This window comes from Dipodomys spectabilis, unplaced genomic scaffold (genome assembly GCF_019054845.1).
Source record: "Dipodomys spectabilis isolate Male_0828 unplaced genomic scaffold, ASM1905484v1 ptg000783l, whole genome shotgun sequence".
Classification (NCBI taxonomy): Eukaryota; Metazoa; Chordata; class Mammalia; order Rodentia; family Heteromyidae; genus Dipodomys; species Dipodomys spectabilis.
In genome coordinates, this window is record NW_024871460.1 from 3,060,591 (window position 1) to 3,083,124 (window position 22,534).

The following is a 22,534-nucleotide window of genomic DNA, read 5'->3' on the forward strand; positions in this document are numbered from 1 at the left end:
TAAGTATTAAGTACTTTTGGAAAAAGCCCCAGAGTGAGCCATAGTACAGACCTGGTTGCTTTTGTTGGTATCAGGAAAGATCTAGAATTCCAAGTTTGTGATCACCCAGCTCCCTTAACTTGGGAAGCCTTTCTGAGTTCTTCTCCATGGCTCATCTCCTACCCTGACCCCATCTTCCCCTCTACAGACCGGCTTTAAGCCACTGCTCTGCATTTCTACATGCTGCAAACCACCCCCCCATGCTTTGTGTCAGAGATGTTAAACACATCCCACATATCACATGCTCCTTCTATTGTTCCTCTACCATCTTGTTTTCAAGGAATGCTGCACTTCCGTGTTTGTCAATGTCTGGAGAATGGAAACCATCTCTTTTGAATTGATTATGGCACAGTCTTGGTATATATTTGGTGAGTCGAGAGTCTGGTGACCACAAGAATCCTATTCTAATTCCTTCCCTACTCACCTGTCCCCAAAGCACAGTGGCTTCCTAGAAAGAAGAGGAGACTTAGTGTTGGTAGTCCTTGTTTAAGCCTTCGTTCTAACGTTCACCAGCTGGTGCTCCTCAGCTCCTCACAGCCCTATGCCAAGCCTGTCCTCTCAGAGCTACCCCTTCCGATCTCTCTGCCTTCCCTATGAGGATCTGTGTTCCCAAAGGAGATCTTCAACCTGTGAACGCACAGATATGGGTGCTATGTGTGCTGTTTGGCTCATAAAGACTATATCCTATCTTCTCCTCTTTCTGCCCTGTGACAAAAGCTGCCTGGATGTGAAGCAAGCCTTTCTTGAGTAGCATGCTCTTAGGTGGAATATATATATTATATGTTATATATATTAATTATTATATAATAATATGTTACATATTATTATACATTATATATGTATATATACATATATGTATCTATTATAGATGAATATAGTATATAATATATGTTATATTATTGTATATATTTGTGTTTTACATAATATACTATAATAATATAATTAGGTAATATATTATTGTTATTATATACTATATCATATCCTATATCATAATATTATAATATCTGATATAATATAGTATATAATATTATTAATTCCAATAGTAGCATCAATTGGATGTGTCATGCTTTCTATTTTGATTCATTAACTCTGTGAGGAGTAATTATTATTGCTACTTTATAAATAAAGATAAGGCAATCCAAAAATTCATATGGAACAATAAAAGACCCTGAATACCAAAAACGATCCTTAACAGAAAGAACAGTGCTGGAGAAATATCAATACCAAATTTCAAACTCTACTACAAAGCCATAGTAATCAAAACAACTAGGTACTGGCACAAGAACAGACGTCAGGACCAATGGAATAGAATTGAAAACCCAGAAATGAACCCACAGACCTATAGCCATCTAATCTTCAAAAAGGGAGCTAAAAAAATAGAACGGAAGAAAGACAGCCTCTTTAGTAAATGGTGCTGGCAAAACTGGTTAACCACTTGTAGCAAACTAAAGCTAGACCCTTATATATCACCCTGCACCAGAATCAACTCCAAATGGATCAAAGACCTTGGAGTCAAAGCAGACACTCTGAAAACATTACAGGATGGAATAGGAGAAACCTTAGGTCTCCTTGGCACAGGCTGAAATTTTCTTCATAGAGACCCGGAAACACAACAAATCAAAGAAAGGTTGGACAAATGGGATTGTATGATATTACAGAGCTTCTACATGGCAAAGGACATAGCTAGCAAGATCAACAGAAAGCCCAAGGATTGGGAAAAGATCTTTACTAGCCATTCAACGAACAAAGGTCTCATATCTAAAATATACTTGGAACTCAAAAAATTAAATCCCCCAAAAACAAATCCTCAAAGAAACAACTGCTCAATAAATAAGTGGGCTAAAGACTTAAAGAGAAACTTCTCTGAAGAGGAAAGAAGGATGGCTAATAGACACATGAAGAAATGCTCAACCTCCCTAGCCATAAAAGAAATGTAAATCAAAACAACATTGAGATTCCATCTCACCCCAGTTACAATGGCTATAATCAAGAACTCTACTAACAGATGCTGGAGGGGATGTGGACAAAAGGGAACCTTATTGCGTTGTTGGTGGGAGTGTAAACTTGTTCAACCACTTTGGAAAGCAGTATGGAGGTTCCTCAAAAGACTCCACATAGAGTTCCCCTATGACCCAGCAATCCCACTTTGGGGCATATACCCAAATGATCACAAACAAGACCATACTAAAGCTACCAGCACAACTATGCTTATTGCAGCATTGTTTACCATAGCTAAGATATGGAACCAACCCAGATGCCCCTCAGTAGATGAATGGATCAAGAAAATGTGGTATATATACATAATGGAATTCTATGCCTCCATCAGAAAGAAGGACATTTCCCCATTTGTAGGAAATGGAAAGGCTTGGAAACAATTATATTACGTGAAGTAAGCCAGGCCCAAAGAAACATAGGTCCCACGGTTTCCCTTATTTGCAATAACTAGTATATGTGTGAGACAAGCAGAAATGGTCAGATAAGTTGATGTTTTGCAAAATGAACCCCAAGATAAGGACTCTAATTGTTTTTCTTGCTTGCTCTTGTTTCTAACATATTTATAAGATGATTTCTTTGTTGTTTTGTATGTCTCTTCCCCACTGTATAACCCCTGTTTTCACTGTATTTGATGTTGGTATAATTTGTGGAGGGGAAGGGAAAAAACAAATTGTTTAAATAGGGACACAGGTGGACCCATTGCAACAATGAGATGTACAAGGCGTTATGTTGAAAATGAACTTTACAACTTTGGCAGGGGTTGGGGAGATGGGAGGACAGGGATGGGAAGGGGAAACAAAGGAGGAGGCAACAATGCTTGATAAGAAATGTACTCATTACCTTGCTCATGTAATTGTAACTTCTCTGTATTTTCACAATTAAAAAAAACTTAAAACAAAAAAGAAACAAAAACAACAACAACAACAAAAAGAAACAAAGACATGGGAAAATCAAGAGAACCTGGAGTGATAGAACCCGGCTGACTAGCCCAGGTCTCTGCGAATCTATTTCTATACTGCTAACCTCTCTGTCCCCAATATATTGTCAGTAGCATCATCTCATGTAGAGCCCCGAATAGGTTATTAAAAAAAGAGGTAGTTGCCAAGCATTGTACTTACCGATAGAAACTTCAAAGCTAATGGGCTTGTCTCCAATCTTCCGGTCAATCATGGTAGCCTCAAAAAAGGCTCCAAAGAGTAAAAATTCTTCATATTTTTCTGGTATTATCTACAAAGAGTAAAACAATCATTGGCAAGATTGTGTCAACTGCTTAATAAAAATTTTTCTCCCCAGGAAATTAAATCAGTGATGTTTACCAGGTCTACCGTCATTTATAAGCATGTGAGTCCCTGTTCCAGTCATTGCTCTCTACTTATCAGACAGGCAGGAATCACAAACCAACAAAAACATTCTGAATTTAGCGACTTGCATAGAAGAATGCAGGCACAACCTTGGCAGCTGTTACCTTAACATACAGAAAACACCTCCTCATGTCTCAAGGTGAATTTGATATGGGAATCTTTCTAAGATGCTCCTGATAAAATACAGGCAAGGGATGGCCCTCCATTGACTATGCTTTTAGAAACAGAAAATTTAAAAATGAAATACTGAAAGTCACAGCATTGTACTTTTACCTGTGTGGATAACTTTATGGCTTATATAGGGTGCTCATATATATGATCTAGTTTGTTCCTCTTCACAACTTTGAAAGGTCAAAAATGAACCATTCTCATTTAAAAGATTATCAAAATGAGGGGATAGAAACCTGAAGTTGTCCAATAACTTTCATGAGTACTATTTATGTATGTATGTATGTATGTATGTATTTATGTGGTCATTCATGGAGCTTGAACTCTGGGCCTGGGCACTGTCCCTCAGCTCTTCAGCTCAAGGCTTGAGCTCTACCACTTGAGCTACAGTGTCATGTCCGGTTATCTGGTGGTTTATAGAGATAAGAGTCTTACGGACTTTCCTGCATGGGCTGGCTTTGAACTGTGACCCTCAGATCTCAGCCTCCTGAGTAGCTAGGATTACATATATGAGCCAATAGTGCCCGGCATTTTCTTTTTAATCATAAGTCGTTTCTGGTGACCCAAAGTCAAAGATGACTTCCTAACATACTAAGCAAAGTCAGATCAAAGGGGAAGGGGCTAGGCAAACTTACATAGGCACCCATCAGTCAACCAATCATGTGCATCCATACTGTGGGGGCTGTTGGGAGGGAGGGGTGTACCCATCTTGTTTTTCTATTAGGATGGACCTTAGAGTTCATTTACTCTAGTCCATACCTTCTACCTCAATAAACTAAAGCTTGGAGAAACTAGGGGCTTCCCTGAGCCACACAGAAAGTTAAAGTCAGTTTAATCTTCAGAATTAGTCTTTATGGAGTCAAGGAGTCTACAGTCTGGAAGATTGGATGATGACAGGCCACAGGACAAGATCAAGCTAAAACGCAGTTATTCACCAATGACTCTTGGTGATATAGAATAGTTATTTTTATAGGCATTTAAGTCTTGCTCCAGCCTGAAATGCCATCACATTTCTGAGTGAAGATCATAAGTGATCTTTATATGGTCTGGGATTCCTGGTTTTATGATTGGATTTATTCTACCTTGCAGAAAAAGCAGTGGCTCTAAGGGAACAAAGCAATTGTGAGCCCGAGGATGGAGAGCCCCATTTGAACACGAGCCCAGCATGATGGCTCTCAGGATGGCTCTCAGAGGTCCACGGAGCCTCACATCATCACAACGGAGGCTGCTGAGGAGCCCCTGTAGTGCTGGAAAACCCAGGAACTGTTTCTACTGCTCATCAACCATTGGGCGGGGAGGGGCCACCATGCTTGAGTTTCATCATGCTCTACCCACTAGCTATAAACCAGCTATTCACCTTCCCAAGGCTGGGTTTGCTCTCTGGCAGGAGTGTAGACGCTACTAAGAATTGAAGGGAAGGGCCATCCTGGGAGCCAGAAAATGAAATGTTACCCACTACAGCTGACCACAGCTTTCCTCAACTCCCCAGTTGTAACTTCCCCCAGGGCGGACTGGGGACAAGGCATATCCGTTCTCTGGCTGGCCCTTTCCTTACCTGTGATGTAAGTCCTATCATTAATAGGGCCCACAGTGAGGAGAGAACAGAAACTATATCATTCATGGGAACACCTGGTAAATAACAGACTCATATAAACCCCATAAGTAGTAATCATAAGTATTCAACAGCTTTGAATCAATGTTCTAAGCCATCAAAGGCCCAATTAAAACAGCTCTCCCTTCTGGATGCTTGCCTTAAGCCGATTACTGTTAGTATTCCCTAAACTCTCAGGGTTCTAGATGTAGTACTAAGAATTTGGCTACATTATCTTATGTGCTGCTCACAACTACACAAGGAGGAACGAGTTCTTATTATACTCCCCCAGAAATGAGTGAGTCGATTGAGAAAGAGTCTAGTGAGAGATTGAGAGAACTATCCAGTGTTATTAAACAAAGCTGGTATTTATTGAGCATTTATTATGTGAGTCTCTGTTCTGAACACTGCATATGTTATTCGTTAAATTCTCACCAAGCGACTATGAAGTAAGGATTATAAGAAATAAGTATATAAACAAGTTGGGGGGGGGAGTTGGGAGGTGGAAAACAGAGAGAATGAGGGAGAAGGTGACACTATTCAAAAGGCAATATCATCATTCCCTGACTCAGGTAACCGTAACCCCTCTGCACATCACCTTTACAATAATTTTTTAAGAAAATAAATATAAAGAAATGAATCAGTTGCCCCAAATTTCAAACAGGGGCAATGCTTTTCTACATCCTGAGCAGTGACCACTGAGACAGACTGCCACAAATGGAATCTATCTGCCTTACTTGAGGACCAAGGCTTTACTTTTTATCTTTATTTTTATTTTTTGGGGGGGACCAACAGTTTAATCATTATTCTTCACTCATCTCAGGAAATATTATCACTAGTACCTTCTAATGGACTCATCACTTTCTAGTTTTGTTCCATTTATTCTGCCTATCTTCCCTCTCCTTCTATACCATAAACTCCGTGGCGTTAGCCCTTTGGGTTTGTTGTTGTTGTTTAAGGAAGCTGCTTAGTGAGTATTTAAAGAATTTAAAAACAAAACATGTTTGTCAGGTTGCCTATTTTCTCTGTGAATTTGACACAGGGAGATAAGCTTGTTTTGTGGTATTGGATTTGAACTCACAGCCCTGGGAGAGCAGCCCTCATCTCCCTCCCTATTAACTTGAAAAAGACTTTCCAGAGGTTGAACTGGCCTGGTTGAGAGCAGGAATCTACTATTTAAGTACAAAAATCACCACTGCTAAGCTAAGCACTAAGGGAACGCGATTAGTTGGTGTGCATCTTGGAACTCTAGAACTCTTGCTCATAATACAGAAGTATGCCAGGAAAGTGTGGATGTCCTTCATCAGGGATAAATGCTTCCTACAGTTGTGATTTCCTCTCAGATTTGAAGAAGGGACATAGGTTTCTCCAGTTCTTATATCCCCACTTGTCACCTACTCTATTTCTCTTCTTCTACGCCATCACACTTCCAAAGCATACTCCAGATGAACACAGCTAAGCGAAATTAAGCACTGATAAATCTTGGTTAATTACCCTACAAATAACCCCTTCCAACACCTCCAGAGCACTTTTATGCCTTTTTCCTTGCATTCCCATAGAATTCGTGCTTGGGGAGACGCTAAAGGAATTTATCAACAACCAGTGGCTATACTGTGTGCAAGAAGGGATGGAACACAGGGCCGGGCCAATTCAGGGAGAATAAGACACACCTAGGAACACACCGTCAGGAGCCTATGGCAGACGCTGTCTCTGCCCTGAGCTCCCATCAGGTCAAGTTCTGAGAAGCAGTGTGCAGACCTACCTCAGGAGCTACATCGAAAGATTCCACCTCCACTTCGGTTGAATGTGTCTTGTCTGAAGCCTGCTGGGGTTTCCCATCATTGGTTTTGTCAGCCTTGTCCTTACCGGGGCCTTTGGAAGATTTTGAGTCTTTGTTCTTAGAAGATAACTTCAACTCCTTCAAGGTCCTGGAGAATTTAGACTCCTGGGCCCCTCCTGAGAGGATTTCTACAGCAATTTCTACCAGGATTCTGCCCCTGAAGGACACACCTTCCCCAAAGCCTTCATTCAATTCCTGGAAGTCGTCCATCAGACTGTGGTTCCTGGGAGAGCCGTACAGGTTAATCCAGGCCGGGCCAAAGGTGGGGAGAAAGCCTAGGTAATCAGAAAGGTTGGTTTTGTGACTATTGTTTCTACTTTATCACGTGTTTGCTTTAGGAAAGTTTTAGCCATAGAACAAGCTAAAAAGTAAACCTACAAAATAGAAGGTTGTTGTTAGCTATACATCAGATAATGGTCCAATATCCAAAATATAGGGAGAAGTTAAAAAAACTGAAACCCTCAAAAAATGAAACCCTCAGAAAATCAACAACTGATAAATGGGCTAATGAGCTAAAGAGAGTCTTCTTAGAAGCAAAGATAGCCGGTAGACACATGAAGAAATGCTCGCCATTAAGAAGAGTGAGGGAAGGGGTAGGTAAGGGAGGAATGGACAAGAAAGTTGAAAGGGGTGACATGGATCAAAATGTATTCCTCAACTGCTTTGTTAAATGGCAACTCCTTTGTGCAACTACTTAAAGATAATTTTAAAAATGTAAAACAATGAAACAAATTAATAATAAAAACCTAGAATATACAGAAAAGGCAAAGAAAATATGTCTAAGAATAACTGTCACCAAAAGACAAACTCTTGCTTAGTTTTCTCCAAGTTCTTTTTTCTATGTATGTCTCCACTTTTTCCCATTTGTAGTGGCATTATAAAGACCAGTGTGTACCTCTCTGGCTTCATTTGCTCATCAAATATTCATTTGATAGCTCCTAACATGACTCAATATCTAACCATGCTAGACATTAACCATAGAGTTCAGGAGAGAACCCATAGATAGAAACAATGAATAAATATTTACATTGTATACACCAACAAGGGGATACATCTTGTGCTAAAAGAACAAATAACAGACTGATGTAGCATAGAGTAGACATAGCCAGTCAGAGAGACAGAGACACAGACAGAGAGGCAGAGACAGACAGAGAGATCATGACTGGGCAGAGACGGCCATAGAAAGGAACATGGAACTAGAGACTAGAGACTGAGAGGCAGAAGGATTTGGGGATTTTCACAATGATTTTAGTCTTTCCCTAAAATCTATGGCACTACTTTAAGGCTGTTTAAGTGAAGCTGTGATATAATTACATCTCTCAAGACCATTCTGTTGCTATGTGAGGGGTCATAAGAATGAATATGAGGAAACTGGCTTCTTGTCCACTTCGTCATCAATACTGAAGATGCTGTAGCTTGGAGCAGGGTAAGGAATCAGGGATGGAGAAAATGAATGTTCTGAGACATGTTCTAAACATCGATCTGAAAAAACCTGGAGATGATAACTTACTCCTATTTTTCTCTTCTCAGTATGGAGCATCCTAGAAAATTCAGTGTTTGTGATACCATCCTTTTGGTAATATAATATTCTTTCTGCCAAGAAGTATAGCACAGTAGTCCTGAACACTGACTGCCTGGGTTCAAATCCCAGCTTTGGCATGTCCCTGTGGGTGGCATAAAAAATGCTTAAATCTCTATTCTTGGCAAACCTTCATCTGAGGAAAAAAAACCTTCATCTGAGAATAATTATACTAACTCCATATCTATATGATGATATTTATGATATATTTATGATATACATGTGTATTCTTGAGTGTTCATGCTTGTACATGCATATATATAAGTGTAATTTGTGTATTTAAATAAGTAAATGTATTAATTAGCATAGAGAAAGACTGCCTGGGAAGTTCAAGAAGGTGGACTTACTGAGTTAGAGAATTACCATTTATTAATTGGGGCTTTAAAAATAAAGAGCTATATACTAAGTGGGATCACTTTCCTTGCCCTCATCCTGCTGACTCAGTGGTCTAGCTAGGGCTCTTTGCTTGTTCACTGTCACCCTGATGCTCTTAGGCTCCAATTAGTGGTTGGGGACATAACTTTTGGGGGGCGGGACACTTACTCAAAATCTATCATAGCCAGTGATCCATACCAAAACACGTAGCAGGCTGGATTTTGCCTATGGACCTTTGTTTACCAATATCTGACTTAATCCAAGCTCATTTTTCAATGAAGAGCAGTGATCACATCCCCTGCCTCACAGATCCTGGCTCCATCCACTGTGGAAGCAAGCCAGACCACAGACCACAGAGACACAGATGAGACCAACACAAGCATGTTGTAATCCTTAATGAGGAGGACACTAAAGCCATCATGGTGAGACTCTTTTCCAAGTGGGATATTGAGAGTCTACCTTTATCTCCATCCTGCTCATTAGAGATTTTCTTCAGGTCAATGAAGTGGGTTGCCAGTGCGACATCATTCATGCTGCCTTCGTCCCACACCTGAATTTTCACCCTCCGACACAAGGGAGGAAACATTTCCTTGAAGACTATCTGTTCATTCCATACAGGATCGGCACAGTTTTTCTGCACTGTGGTTCTCCCCTAAAAACACAACCAGAAGAATATATGCTATGAAAGAAAGTTATTATGTAAAAAATAATTATTCTTCGAACCATCCAGAAATATAACTAAGTTGCTAAATGTAATGAGCCTCTTTCACCCTGACATCAATGGAAATCAATTGCACCCCATGAACATTACTAGTGAGATACTGTGATAAGTGTTATGGGGGCACCTGGGACAAGGGTGAGTCACTGTCCTCAAAACGTTGTAATCAGTACATTGGAGTTAAGTAACGAACACCCATGCTATGAACAAGAGGTCTTCTACACAACTTGAAGACTGCAGCAAATATATCTGGCCCTGTGTGCCTTGGGCAAATTACTGTTTCAGCTTGGATCTCAATGTCCAGGCAAGGACCTGTATGACCTCCAAGGCCAACCAAAAGCAAAAACTATTCCAGCATTTTCTACTAACACCTATCCCTCACAAAAGGGTGGAGGGAGCCAGGATAGGTATATATTTTGATGGAATAGACGCCATGTTGGTAAGTGAAGTAAGCCAGACCCAAAGAAACCTAGGTTGCATTGTTTCCCTCATTTGTAATAATTAGAATGTGCCTCTAAATCAACAAGTAAACACAATGGATAGTAAAGACAAAAAATTACTATTAGACATGATAAACCAAACAGGACTCTAAACATTCACAAAGGGAGACCAAAGGAGGATATTCTTAGGAGAGGATCACAAGGGTTCATAGCTATATGCATAAGATCATATAAAATGATACTTATTAAAATGAACTCCAAGAAATTTTACTTTTTGGGTTTTCCCCCCTGTTTTTCCTCTTTTGTGGCTGTTTTTTAAAAATTTCTGTACCTTCTGTCTTTTATGTAAGTTTATCGGTTTGGGGGAGGGTAAATGGAAGCACAGAAACGGTGAGATAAGGTGTGAACTAAAGCAGCAGTGATACTCACTGAACACTGTTGAAAATGAACTATACAACTTGTGGGGGAGGAGGGTTAGGAGGGAAAAAACTGGGAGAAAACAAGGGAAGAGGCGACAGTGTTCAAAAAGAAACGTACTCATTACCTGACTTACGTAACTATAACTTCTTTGTAATCACCTTCACAATAGAATTTTTTTTTAAAAAAGCTTCCAAGTTCAGCCAGCCAGGACCAAGCTCTAAGCAAGTACCAAGCCCTGATACATCCAATGGCTTCTGAGTAAGGAAAAGAAATGTCCAGGCTGATAAGTAGGACAAGGACGACCTGGCACATTTTGAAACAGATTGGGAGGTGGTGCTAACTCTACCAGACTGGGTAAGGGCTCAAAGAAGTAGCCAGAGGTAAAAAGGATGTCTGTCTGCCTGGCTCATAAGCCAAAATCCATTTTTAGCTGCTTCTCAGTATCTCCAGTGAAGAATGAGTGAGTATAATCAAACCTCTCCTACTTTCCTTTCACCTGACTCCTTGTCTTCTGGTGAGATGCTTTCTTTCAAGTTACTGATTCATTTTTATGTCAACTTAGTTTCATTGGATTAAAATATGTCCTGAATAAAAACCATGCATGGGTGGTTCAGACCTATAACCCTAGCTACTTGGGAAGCTGAGATCTGGAAGAAGACAAGAAAGAAAACATCACAAGACCCTTTCTATACCCATAACTTAGTATAGTGGCATGCACCTATCATCCTAAGCTATGTGGGAAGTTGGAATTAGGAGGATCAAGGTTCTAGACCTGCCTGGCTAGAAAAGTCCACAAGACTTCATTTCCATGGAGGAAAGTTGAACAAGGTGGTTTGTGCCTTTCATCCTAGCTCAAACAAGAAGCCTAGAGTAGCTGGGTAGTGACTTAGGGGTGACCCCAGGACCAGAAGCAAGACTATTCTAAATATAACCAGTACAAAAGAGGGATGGAAGTGTGGCTCAGTGCTACTGCGCCTGCTAGGGATTGTGAGGTCCAAGGTTCAAACCCCCAGTATGACAAAATGTAAAAAGAGAAATTCCTAGATATAGAGCAGGACTCTGGCCCAGGGTTTTATTACTGGTGACAAGAGTTCCTTACCATTTGCCCAGCAAAGGAGACTTCCACAAAGGGGTCCACGAGGTCCTTACTGTCGCCCACAAATGCCTTAGTGACATTCGCCATGATGCTGGAGTTCATTTTGGGCAACCCTTCCGCTTTGTAGAGTCTCACATAGAATCTGGCCCAGGGTCTCTCTGATGGAAACCCTTGGGGTATCAGAAGGTTCCTGAGAGAGCAAAAAGAAACAAGACAATGCAAAGCGCTCAATGCTAAAACTAAAGAGAAAGGGTAGAAGCCTTTGAGGGGGGTGGGGGCAGAAAGGAAAAGCAAAAGACTGGGATTCATCACTAAAGGGACATTTCTTTCTCGTGTAAATGATACTAAAGGACATGAATAGAGTGAATGTAAATTCATTCAGGTCCTAAAATGATAGCATTTGAACAGACCCCTGCTCTATGCTTTTCAGTCTTCCCATGTCACAAACTTATTTTGGATTTCTGTACCCTTTGTCTTGTATATAAGTTGATCTGATTTGGGGAGGGGAAGGGGAAGCACAGAAATGGGGGGACAAAGGGCAAACCAATTCAGCGGGAAACTCACTAGATATTATGTTGGAAAGGAACTATACAACTTTGGGGGGGGAGGGAAATCAGAAGGGGGAAAACTGAGAGAATGAGGGAGAGGGTGCCAATGTTCACAAGGAAATGTACTCATTACCTGCCTTATGGAATGTAACCCTCTGTACGTCACCTTTACAGCTTTTTAAAAAAAGAAATAAATAAGAGAATATGCTTATAAAAAGAGCGGGGGGAGAGGGGGCAAAGGGCGGGGACTGGGAAGGTGGTTCAGTGGTAGAGTGCTTGCCTTGCATTCATGAGGCCCTGGGTTCCATTCCTCAGCAGCATATAAGCAGAAAAAGCTGTAAGTGGTGCTGTGGCTCAAGTGGTAGAGTGCTAGCCTTGAGCTGAAGTGCTCAGGGACAGTGTGCCCAGGCCCAGAGGTCAGGCCCCACAACTGACAAGAAAGAAAGAAAGAAAGAAAGAAAGAAAGAAAGAAAGAAAGAAAGAAAGAAAGAAAGAAAGAAAGAAAGAAAGAAAGAAAGAAAGAAAGAAAGAAAGAAAGAAAGAAAGAAAGAAAGAAAGGAAGGAAGGAAGGAAGGAAGGAAGGAAGGAAGGAAGGAAGGAGGAAGGAAGGAAGGAAAGAAAGAAAGGAGAGAGAGAGAAAGAAAAGATCAGCTCTTCTAGTCAGATGGGTACAGGTGGCTCATGCCTGTAATCCTAGCTACTCAGGAGGCTGAGATGTGAGGATCACAGTGTTTAGCCACTTTGGGCAGGAAAGTTCATGAGACTCTTGTCTCCAATTAACCACCAGAAAACCAGAAGTGGAGCTGTGGCTCAAGTGGTAAACCATTAGCATTGAGTGAAAAAGCTCAGGGACAGTGCCTAGGCCCTGAGTTCAAGCCCCACAACCAAGAGGGGAGGGGGGGGAACCACCACTAACAACAAAAAAGAAAAGCTCTTCTACAATGGATGGCTACAGGAACCCAGACTGTTCTTGGCCTAGAAGCTGAGCTCCCAAAGGCAAAGCACACCAACGAGAAGACACAGCCTGGTGTCTCTGACAGTGCACAATAATCCCAGGTGGACAAGAGTGACGGTGAAAGTTCTCCTGGACTGGTAAGGAAGGGGTGGGGCATGGAACAAGAGACACACAAAGAGATGTATCATTTCCTTTGCAAGGCCCTGAATGGACCTGTCTCACTTTTCTATCTGCTCCTCAGCATCGGAGGTTTTGGGGTTAGTGTTCAAGATGTCGCCTTTCCCAGTCACACTGATGTCACACTTCAGGTAGCCCTTGGTGCCAGTCCTGATGTCACTGGGGTCTGTGAGCAGTGCCCACTTGTCACAGAACTGATGACCTGCAAAAAGCACCATGACAGCTCCTGTCATCCACAGATGGACCGACGTTCCGCTATTCTTCCCACACCCCAAGGCTCCATGCCCCTCCCACTGCTGCTATCTGTTACTCCTCTCCCTTCCCCTTCTCCTTTGCTCCCCACCCCCATTCTATCTCTTTACCATGGTATCTGGAATACTTTCCACCTAGAGGATCAATGAGAAAGGACTCTAGCTTTGACAGAAAGGAGGACGTGAACTGAATAGAGAAGCCATGTGCTATTTGATCGCAGGCCATAAATGGGTCTCCTAGATCTTGTTTGGCTTATCCTGTGAGCCAAAATGGCTTCCAGTGTCTAGACTTTCAGCGATCTCTAAAACACTCTTAGATCCAGCATGACTAGGCTCATTTCTATATGACAGCAAATGCTGAAAGGAGGCTAGGCAGTCCCTGGCTCGTCTACCAGGGACCACCAGCTTCCTGTTCCATGGGCTCCCATTTAACACATAGTCACAGCTCAGTTATGACCCCACTGTGTGGGCTACTGGGGTAACCTGAGTTGAAAGAGTGGGAGACGTCCATGAAAAGTTCTGTTTTTGTTGTCAGTTTTGTTACTTATTAGCCCTTGACCTTGCCTAGTCTAAGTTTCATATTCTTATAAATCAAGGATGATAATAAATACCGTGTCAATCCTTGATATGAACACACTAAGCCCTGTTTGTGTACCTATTCACTTAACTCTCCAAAAGCCTTATGGAGAAAATATTCACTTATTCTCATTTCTACAGATAAGGAAATAGGCACAGAGAAGTCAAATCTTTTATCTGAAGATGCAAAGCTTGGAATTTGCATAGGGTTGAATTTGAATTCAAGCCTTCTGACTCTGACATCCATTGGTTAGGCTCTCTCTTCTGTTGCCTGTCCTGCTCAGGCCTTATACACCGAATTCGACAGAATTTGCAATGAGAAGGAAAGTGCTCAGAAGTGGACATGGAAGATAATTCTATCACTAGCTTGTCAAACTTGAGGACAAGAGCCCTGTCTCTTCCAGCCTCATATAATTACTGAATGAATGGCTAAGTGGGTGAAGATGAATGAGGGAACTCTGGGTGCCATAAACCAAAGGAGAGTAAGAGCACGGGATGGGCAGGGGCTGCCTTCTTACCGGGTTGGTTGTACACGGTGCCCAGGTCTACTTTAAATGAGCCAATCAATATGCTTCCTATTAGCTTGTGGTGGAAGACCTGAGGAGAGACAGAGCAGCGAGTCCAGCTCATTTTTCTGTGAGGACAAGTTTGTGAAATGGGAGGGGCTCATGAGTCATCTTCACCCTTATCTGGCTTTGGCCTTGTCCAGAGGGCAGTGGGGTTTGGTCATTAAATCATACAGTCATAAAAGACCTTCAGGAATATCCCACCTGTACTTCCTCCTCCTTTCCCCCTAGCAGATTCTCAACCAGTCCTCTATTGAAGGACGTCGGACACTCGCTGCCTGAGGGTTCCTCTAAACAATACGAACTCAGTATAAGCCACCCTCCAATACCCACCTATCCCTGCTGAAACCCTACTCACCTTCAGTTTCTAAAGCAAATGTCACCTCCTCCAATCAGTCTTCCCTGATCTCCCCAAATGAACCTCCCTTGCCTAAACTTGCAGACCACTGTGCTCACGACTCCAATAGAGAAATACCACAGATTGCCTTGAGATGTTGGAGATGTCTAATAGAACAAGGGAGGTAGCCACCACCAGTCCCCAGAGTTCCCAGCCTGGTAACAGCAGTCAGTCTGTTTGCTTATGTACTACTTATTCCTTCAGTACTACAGTTCAAACTGAGGGCCTCACACTTCACTAGGCAAGCATCTACCACTTGAATTATATCTCCAATCCTTTTTTTTGTTGTAGTTGTTGTTTTTCAAATAAGGTCTCTAACTTTGGGCTGGTATTGAACCATGATCCTCCTATTTCCATCTCCTACACAGCTGGAGCCACAGGCCTGTGACCCACTGTGCTCCAGCTAGAGGAAATCCCAGAGAAGGTGGCAGAGCTGTCTGTTGCTAATCTGTAAGTTGCCTTGTTTGAGAAATAGCTGGAGAAGCAGCAGTAGTTTGATCTTTAAATCCAGAAAAGAGAACAGGAGGGGTGGAGGGGTGTGTAGCATAAGAGGAATGGTAACTCAGACGCCCTCAGATCTTGGCAATTCTGCCTCCAGGAAAGAGGGTCAGGTCCTTCCGTGTGGCTTTCAAATAACAGAAGATTTCAGCTCAATATAGAAACAGGTTTTAATGACAGTCAGAATTTCTCACCCAGGGAGTAGGATTTCTAGAGGTAGTGACCTTCCTCCCAACACTGGAGATAATTGTCATGCCTGGGAACTCCACATCATGGATAGGTAGAGAAGCACTGCTGTGTGGGCTAGAAGACAGACTAGGTAGCCTCTAAGCTGCCTTCTAACTATAAAGCTATGGGTTCTTTGATCTCCTACTCACCCTATGGCTTTGTTCATAATAGATGCTCAGTGTACATCACGGGAATTAGGACTCTCATCCAATGGTGGATGAATGGAAGGATTGTGTGGCAGAGGCAGTGAGAAAAGATAAACTCAACTGACCTCAAGACAGTACAGCCCTTCTCCTCTCTCTCTCTCTCTCCCTCTCTCTCTCTGGCCCAAATTTCCCAACAGTATTAGAGAACAGAGGGGAAGTAAGGACAGCTTGGCTCATATAAAGGAGCTATTTAAGGCCATGTACTAAACCCTCCCTCTGTCACCCACATGCTAATGGTGGTTAGAGTGAGTCTCAAAGGCCTGAGAAGCTTGTCTCATGTTCTCTTCCTTGGATGAGGATCTTATGGGCAAGATGGAGTACAAAAAACTCAAATGAGCCTTCCATGAACACAGCAGGCCTCCTGGAGCATCTGCCTCATGGCTGCCTGTCAGATGACCCTGGCACAGGGAAGCATGAGATGACCAGGCCTGTGGGGGCCTCTTATACCCACCCCGCCTCTGACCACTGACTGCCAGGCTGTCCTGAGAGCATCTGCTCACAGCCCTCATTCCTCTCCAGTAGTGAATTCTTCCTAAGCACACTGAGTTTCATTTCATGAAGTTGCGGGGATAGGAGAGGATTGAACTCGGGGTATTTAAGCACTCCAGCGTAAGACCTACACCCCCAGTTTTTTTCAGTTTAGTTTGTTTTTCAGCTAGAGTCTTTGTGCCTTTGCCCAGGATGGCACCAGATTGTGATCCTCCTATCTCCGCCTCCCAAGTAGCTGGGATTACAAGCATGAACCACCTACCTGACAGAAAAGCATTAAACATTCCCCTCCCAAGGGGATTTTCCCTCTCAAAATCTTTTATCTCTTTCCCTACAAGTTATTTAGGGACAACCAGGTATTTTCTTCTTCCAAATTAAAGGCGCACAGGAGATGGGCCACACTAGGTTTGATCTTGTATCTAAAAATCCATACATCACCTCCATAGATCTCACCCTTGCCTATGCTATGACATAAAGACCTAGTCAAGAACCTCATCCGTGAACCTCAGAAGCCTTGGAAACTGCTGTGGAGCTCCTTTTGCAAACAGGTGGCTGCCGTGTGTAGGCACAGCCCCAGGTCCCCAAAATACCTTCTGCACCAGTTGTCATCATGCCTGAAAGTCAGGCACTAAGAACACTTGGCCTTTGACTTTTCATTCCTTAAGAGTCACAGTCTTCAAGTGCTCCTGGGGAGTGTAACATCAGAACTCCACTAGGACCAAGGCCAGGACACGGGGCTTTATTGTTGTGTTTCTGTGGTTACAGGCATCATGTCGTGTGTGTGTGTGTGTGTGTGTGTGTGTGTGTGTGTGTGAGACTGTGACTGAGTGGGTGATAGACAGGAAGGCAAGAAAAGAACCTGGAAGGAGATTTCTAACAAGTATTGTTATCCTCACAATTCCATCTAGAGTTCTTTAATTCTCCACAGTCTCACTGACACATAAACCAGTTCTGTTCTTGCAGACACCACTCATTTTTTCCCTCAAGCATTCCCCGACATGCTCCAGGCACACTCAGCCTCAGCCTCGCATTCTGCCCATGGGAGATGTGGTCATCACTGAGACTGGGGAGATAGATACCATTGCTCATCTTCCACTGGTAGTGTGTGTATTGCTCCCATTTGGCCTCTCTCTCTTTCTCTCTTTTAAACAAGGACAGCTTCAGTATGGAAGGTTTTCCTTCTCACTTCAGTAGAGGGGACACAGATAAGCACCAGGCTGACCGTGGTAACTCTATCCTTTTCAGTCCTAGTCTGTGGGGTAAGCAAGTCTCCTCCCTGGTAGGCCTCAGGAAGGGTGAGACCTAATGGTCTCTGGGCAAGTCTTGAGGTCCATACTTAGAGGCAATATTTAAGAATCTCAATGGCTACCCCTTGCTCCAAATCTCTGATCCAGCATCTTCACTGATGAGACTAACACAGTTTGTTCCTTCCTGATTTTTATTCCCAATTCTCTATCTATCACCAACTAGGAGTGAAAGGGTTGTGATTATCATTACAGTGAATATCATCCTAAGAGGAAAACATTTCACACTTACTTGGTTAAAAAAAAATCAACCCCAAATGACAATCTATTGAGATGTCATGTGAAGCATGTATTTCACATTCCAACACACAATTAGTAGTGATTGTATTGTTGATTCCTTCCAGCTTGCTTCCAAGAAGCACAGATTTTAGTGAGATGGTTTCACATCCCAAACTCCTCTGCACTGGGATATCTCAAGTTTTGCTTCAAATACACCAACCCCCAACCATACGACCCTCTCAAATCTACTCACTCCTATGCATGCTGAGCAGTCCTACAAAGTCCACAGTGCCTGGACTCTGTCCCAACTCCTTCCCATGGCCTTCACCACCCATGGTATACTTACGGAGATTTTGATGATCTTGTCAAAAAGATGCACTTGAGGCCCAATAAAGTCGAAGACAAAGTACTGTAAAACATCAAGTTTACCTTGGCTTGCATCTAAGAGCTTTGTTAGGTTTGCTTTGTTCTAGCCAACTAACAGCATAGTTCCCAATGGCCTGAGTACATCAGCAATTGAGTAGCTACCTCCTATTAAAGTTCATTTACATTGTTTTCAGTGCTAATTTGTTAAGTCTGAAAAGGAGGAATGTTATCAATACCTTTCCATGGGCTATATGTATTCCTGTGCCACTAAATGGACATGCAAAGTAGGATTTCTGAATTATGGATATGTAAAATTTTAATACAGTATTAACGTTTCTTTTGAAAAGAGCTAGGCTGTTTTAGAACCCCACCACAGCCTAATTTCTTTACTTCCTTACCAACTCTTGATATTGTTAATTCTTTTCATTTGTATGCTTACAATGATGGCTAAAAATGGCATTTTGGTGTGATTTTAATTTACGGTGCAGTTGACTGGAACCCGAATTTCTCAAAAAATTTCAGACACCCTGTGAAATTACCATGATTGGATAGGGAGAGAGAGGACAAAAATAAATTATGGATATTGGTGATTTTTTTGATATTAGAAAAGTAGTTGAATTTTACAGCTGAAAAAAATTATTTAAATGAAGTCTCTTATTTTAGATAGGAATATTTTAAAAACCAAAGAATATAAAAGATGCTCAGATTCATACCAACGGTTATTTCTGGGCCTTAGTTCTCCTGAACTTGTCACACAACAGACTAGATAAGTAGTAGACATTTTATTTGACCTTTGCATCAAGTCAATCTCCTAAATGAGGGAGGTTAGAGCTTTCTGAGATGCAGAAGATGTGGGTGGTGTTAGTGTGTGCTTGGTTGTATGTGTGTTTGGGGACCCACAGGGGTGAGGAGATGGGACTATGAGAGTATTTTCCCCTAAAATATTTCCTTTAGGCTACAGATTGGAAGAATGACACGTCAGGCCTGGATATGCAGGTAGGAAAACTGACACTAAAGCTTTTTTCCAAGGACAAAACAGAAAAATCCAAATATATCATCATATGCTACGATAAAAGCGCCTCAGAATGGTGGTCCTCAGAAATCAACAAGACTACATTCAGTGTCTGCTGCTTAATAAGAAAATAAGTATGGCACTGCAGACATTTCATATGCTTTCATGCTTTTATTTCATATACTTATGTTCAAACATTTTAAGGGCGTGGGTCCCAAAACTTAGGTCAATTTTTTTTTTGGTCCATCATGGGGCCTGAACTCTGGGCCTGGGCACTGTCCCTCAGCTCTTCAGCTCAAGGCTAGTGCTCTACCACTTGGGCTAGTGCTCTACCACTTGAGCCACAGCTCCACTTCCAGCTTTTTCTGCTTATGTGGTGCGGAGGAATCAAACCCATGGCCTCATACGTGCAAGGCAAGCATTCTGCCATTAAGCCACCTTCCCAGCCCTTGATTTTTATATGGAACTCCTCCTTTCCTGAGAAGGCTGAGTATGTGAGATGTAGTAAGTTCCTTTGGGTTCCTAATCAGTTCCAACATCTGTTGCCTTCTGCTGGGTTTTCTGTTCCTGTCTGAAGTTCCTCAGGCAAGATGGCTGGACTCACGCATGTTATTTGAGCTGGGAAATAGTCCACAGTCACCACTCACTAGTTCCTTTAACCCCTGATGACCTTTGGGCTTCAAAATTATGGTCAAAGGGGCTGGGAAGGTGGACCCCCCCCCCAAAAAAAAAAAAAGTTATGGTCAAAGCTGTGACAAACGTTCCAAGTTCATCTATGACTTTACTTGATTTCTTATTGACTATGCATTTGTGTTTAGTTTAATAACATTTAGACCCAGTACTTGTATGCATAATTATAATTAATGAATCCATATGGCTTTGCAGTCTTAGTGTGTTTTCACACATAATCTCATATCACACTCAAGTCAAAAGATGTTTTGGAGTGAGAGTGGATCAGGAAGGGGAAAACTATTCACATTTTCAAAGGTCAGAGGCAGAAATGATAAAGAGGAAAGGAATTAATAGCTCAAATGGGATTTGAGTATTTCCCACTGATGCCATTACCCATGCTCTCTTGGCCTTCCTTTTTAATTACCATTCCCATTAGGACAAGAATTAAGAGTCTGCAACATTTCCTGAGAACTCATAATGTCAAAGCACCTACAGGAAAAAGCACTCAGAGTATAAATGATGATCTCTTTGAAGAGCAATTAGGTAATATCAACATCTTAAATGCACATACCTGGTGCCCCAAGTATGCTATAGAAATAGTAGTAGTAGTAGTAGTAGCCAAAGGCTGAACAAATATAATATTATTCATCAAGGAGAAACTGATTGGCTTAGAAAAGTATAGTCCATCGAAGCAAAGGAAAATTCTGCAGCCATGCAGGAAAAGTGATTCCAACTGAATGATCAGCTGTGTCCTCATCTATAGGAACACTATTTTATGAAAATAATAAGGTCTGAAACAGCAGTTATGGAATGCTACTGTTTAGATACAAGATTTACTTGCATTCCTATACATACCAAAACATCTCTGGAAGACCCTCACAAATGCCTGTGAACGAGACTCCAGTTCATCAAGTCTGGGGGATTAAGGGCCAAAAATCAGAGGAAATGAATGCTTTTACTACATATCATTTTGTGTTCTGTCATTTTTTTTTGGGGGGGGGGGTCCGGTCGTGGGGCCTGAACTCTGGGCCTGGGTGCTGTCCCTCAGCTCTTCAGCTCAAGGCTAGAGCTCTACCACTCGAGCCACAGTGCCACTTCCGGCTTTTTACTTTTTGCTTATGTGGTGCTGAGGAATCGAACCCAGGGCCTCAGGCATGCAAGGCAAGCGCTCTACCACTGAGCCACCTTCCCAGCCCCATGTTCTGTCATTTTCTAACTACATAATATTTTTATTAAAAAAAAGAGGATTGTGCTTGTAATCCTAGTTACTCAGGAGGCTGAGATCTGAGGATCTTGGTTCAAAGCCAGCCTTGGAAAGAAAGTTTGTGAGATTCTTATCTCCACTAAACTACCAACAAAGCTGGAAGTGAAGCTGTGGCTCAAGTGATAGAGTGCTAGCTTTGAGCACAAAAGCTCAGAGACAGCAGCCAGGCCCAGAATTCAAGCCCAAGGAGTTAAATAGTTAAAAGTTTTCCCCTCTGAAGTTTTTCTTTACAATTTCCACGCAGCTTAGAAAAATACAACATTTTGCTTTCTAACAAAGCAAACCTATTTTGAAATCAATCATTAAATTTCTCATGTCTCTGTCATAAAATAGAATGTGTGTCTCTTCACTAATAATGTTTTGGAACACTAATAATCCCAACAACTATTTTGACCATAATTGATAAGGAACTTACAAAAACACAATGGATCTACTGGAGGTTATCATTTTTAAATCACAAAGAATTCTTTACCTTTTCATGATCTTTTTGTTTAAAAAAATTATGTACTCTGTTTGTAAGCAGGCTCAAGAGTTTGTCGTGAACTTAGAGGAGGGACTGTAAAGAATGTAGGGGCATAGCTTTCTATTTGACTGAAGAAAGGATGACAGTGAAGAAAATGCTGTGGGGGAGGATGTTGGTGACTTACTTCATTGTAAAATGGGCTGTTTGTTCCTTCTTTCACGGTGCTTTGCTTCTTCTCATCCCCGATCTCAATGGTTACAACTGGGTCAATGTTTTCACCCACCAGCTGCCGCGCCTCAATGATGGTTATGGAGATCTACAAGACAAAAGGAGCATTGGTGCTATTCTGCACAGCAGGCTCTTTGCTCACCTAGGGAGAAGTGGGGGCGGGAAGACCCAATCAATGAAGGAGGCTGAGTGAAAATTGCCAATCAATGGGGAGACTGGGCAGAAAGAGCCAATCAATGGGGAGCCTGGGTGGGAAGAGCCAATTAATGGGGAGGCTGGGCGGGAAGAGCCAATTAATGGGGAGGCTGGGCAGGGAAAGCTAATCAATGGAGGAGCCTGGGTGAAAAGAGCTAATCAATGGGGGAGGCTGGATGGGAAGAACCAATCAATAAGGGGGACTGAGTGGGAAGAACCAATCACTTACTTGATAGTTTTGGGATTTGACCTCCCCATCATGGATCTTAGTCAAAAGTTTTGATCTATTAACAAAAAG

General features: G+C 42.1%; 1 protein-coding gene across 1 annotated transcript in view; it reads right to left on the reverse strand.

The window, feature by feature from the left end:
* Fer1l6 (fer-1 like family member 6) overlaps nucleotides 1-22,534 on the reverse strand; it is a 125,983-nt gene that overhangs the window by 97,670 nt on the left and 5,779 nt on the right. Inside the window, exons 3-11 of the mRNA XM_042673094.1 lie at nucleotides 22,466-22,520; nucleotides 21,998-22,129; nucleotides 18,383-18,445; nucleotides 14,648-14,726; nucleotides 13,348-13,504; nucleotides 11,626-11,812; nucleotides 9,408-9,600; nucleotides 6,917-7,269; nucleotides 3,153-3,261 (exon numbers count right to left, since the gene is read on the reverse strand). Of these exons, the coding sequence (XP_042529028.1) occupies nucleotides 3,153-3,261; nucleotides 6,917-7,269; nucleotides 9,408-9,600; nucleotides 11,626-11,812; nucleotides 13,348-13,504; nucleotides 14,648-14,726; nucleotides 18,383-18,445; nucleotides 21,998-22,129; nucleotides 22,466-22,520 (1,328 nt within the window). The remainder of the gene's footprint in view (nucleotides 1-3,152; nucleotides 3,262-6,916; nucleotides 7,270-9,407; nucleotides 9,601-11,625; nucleotides 11,813-13,347; nucleotides 13,505-14,647; nucleotides 14,727-18,382; nucleotides 18,446-21,997; nucleotides 22,130-22,465; nucleotides 22,521-22,534) is intronic.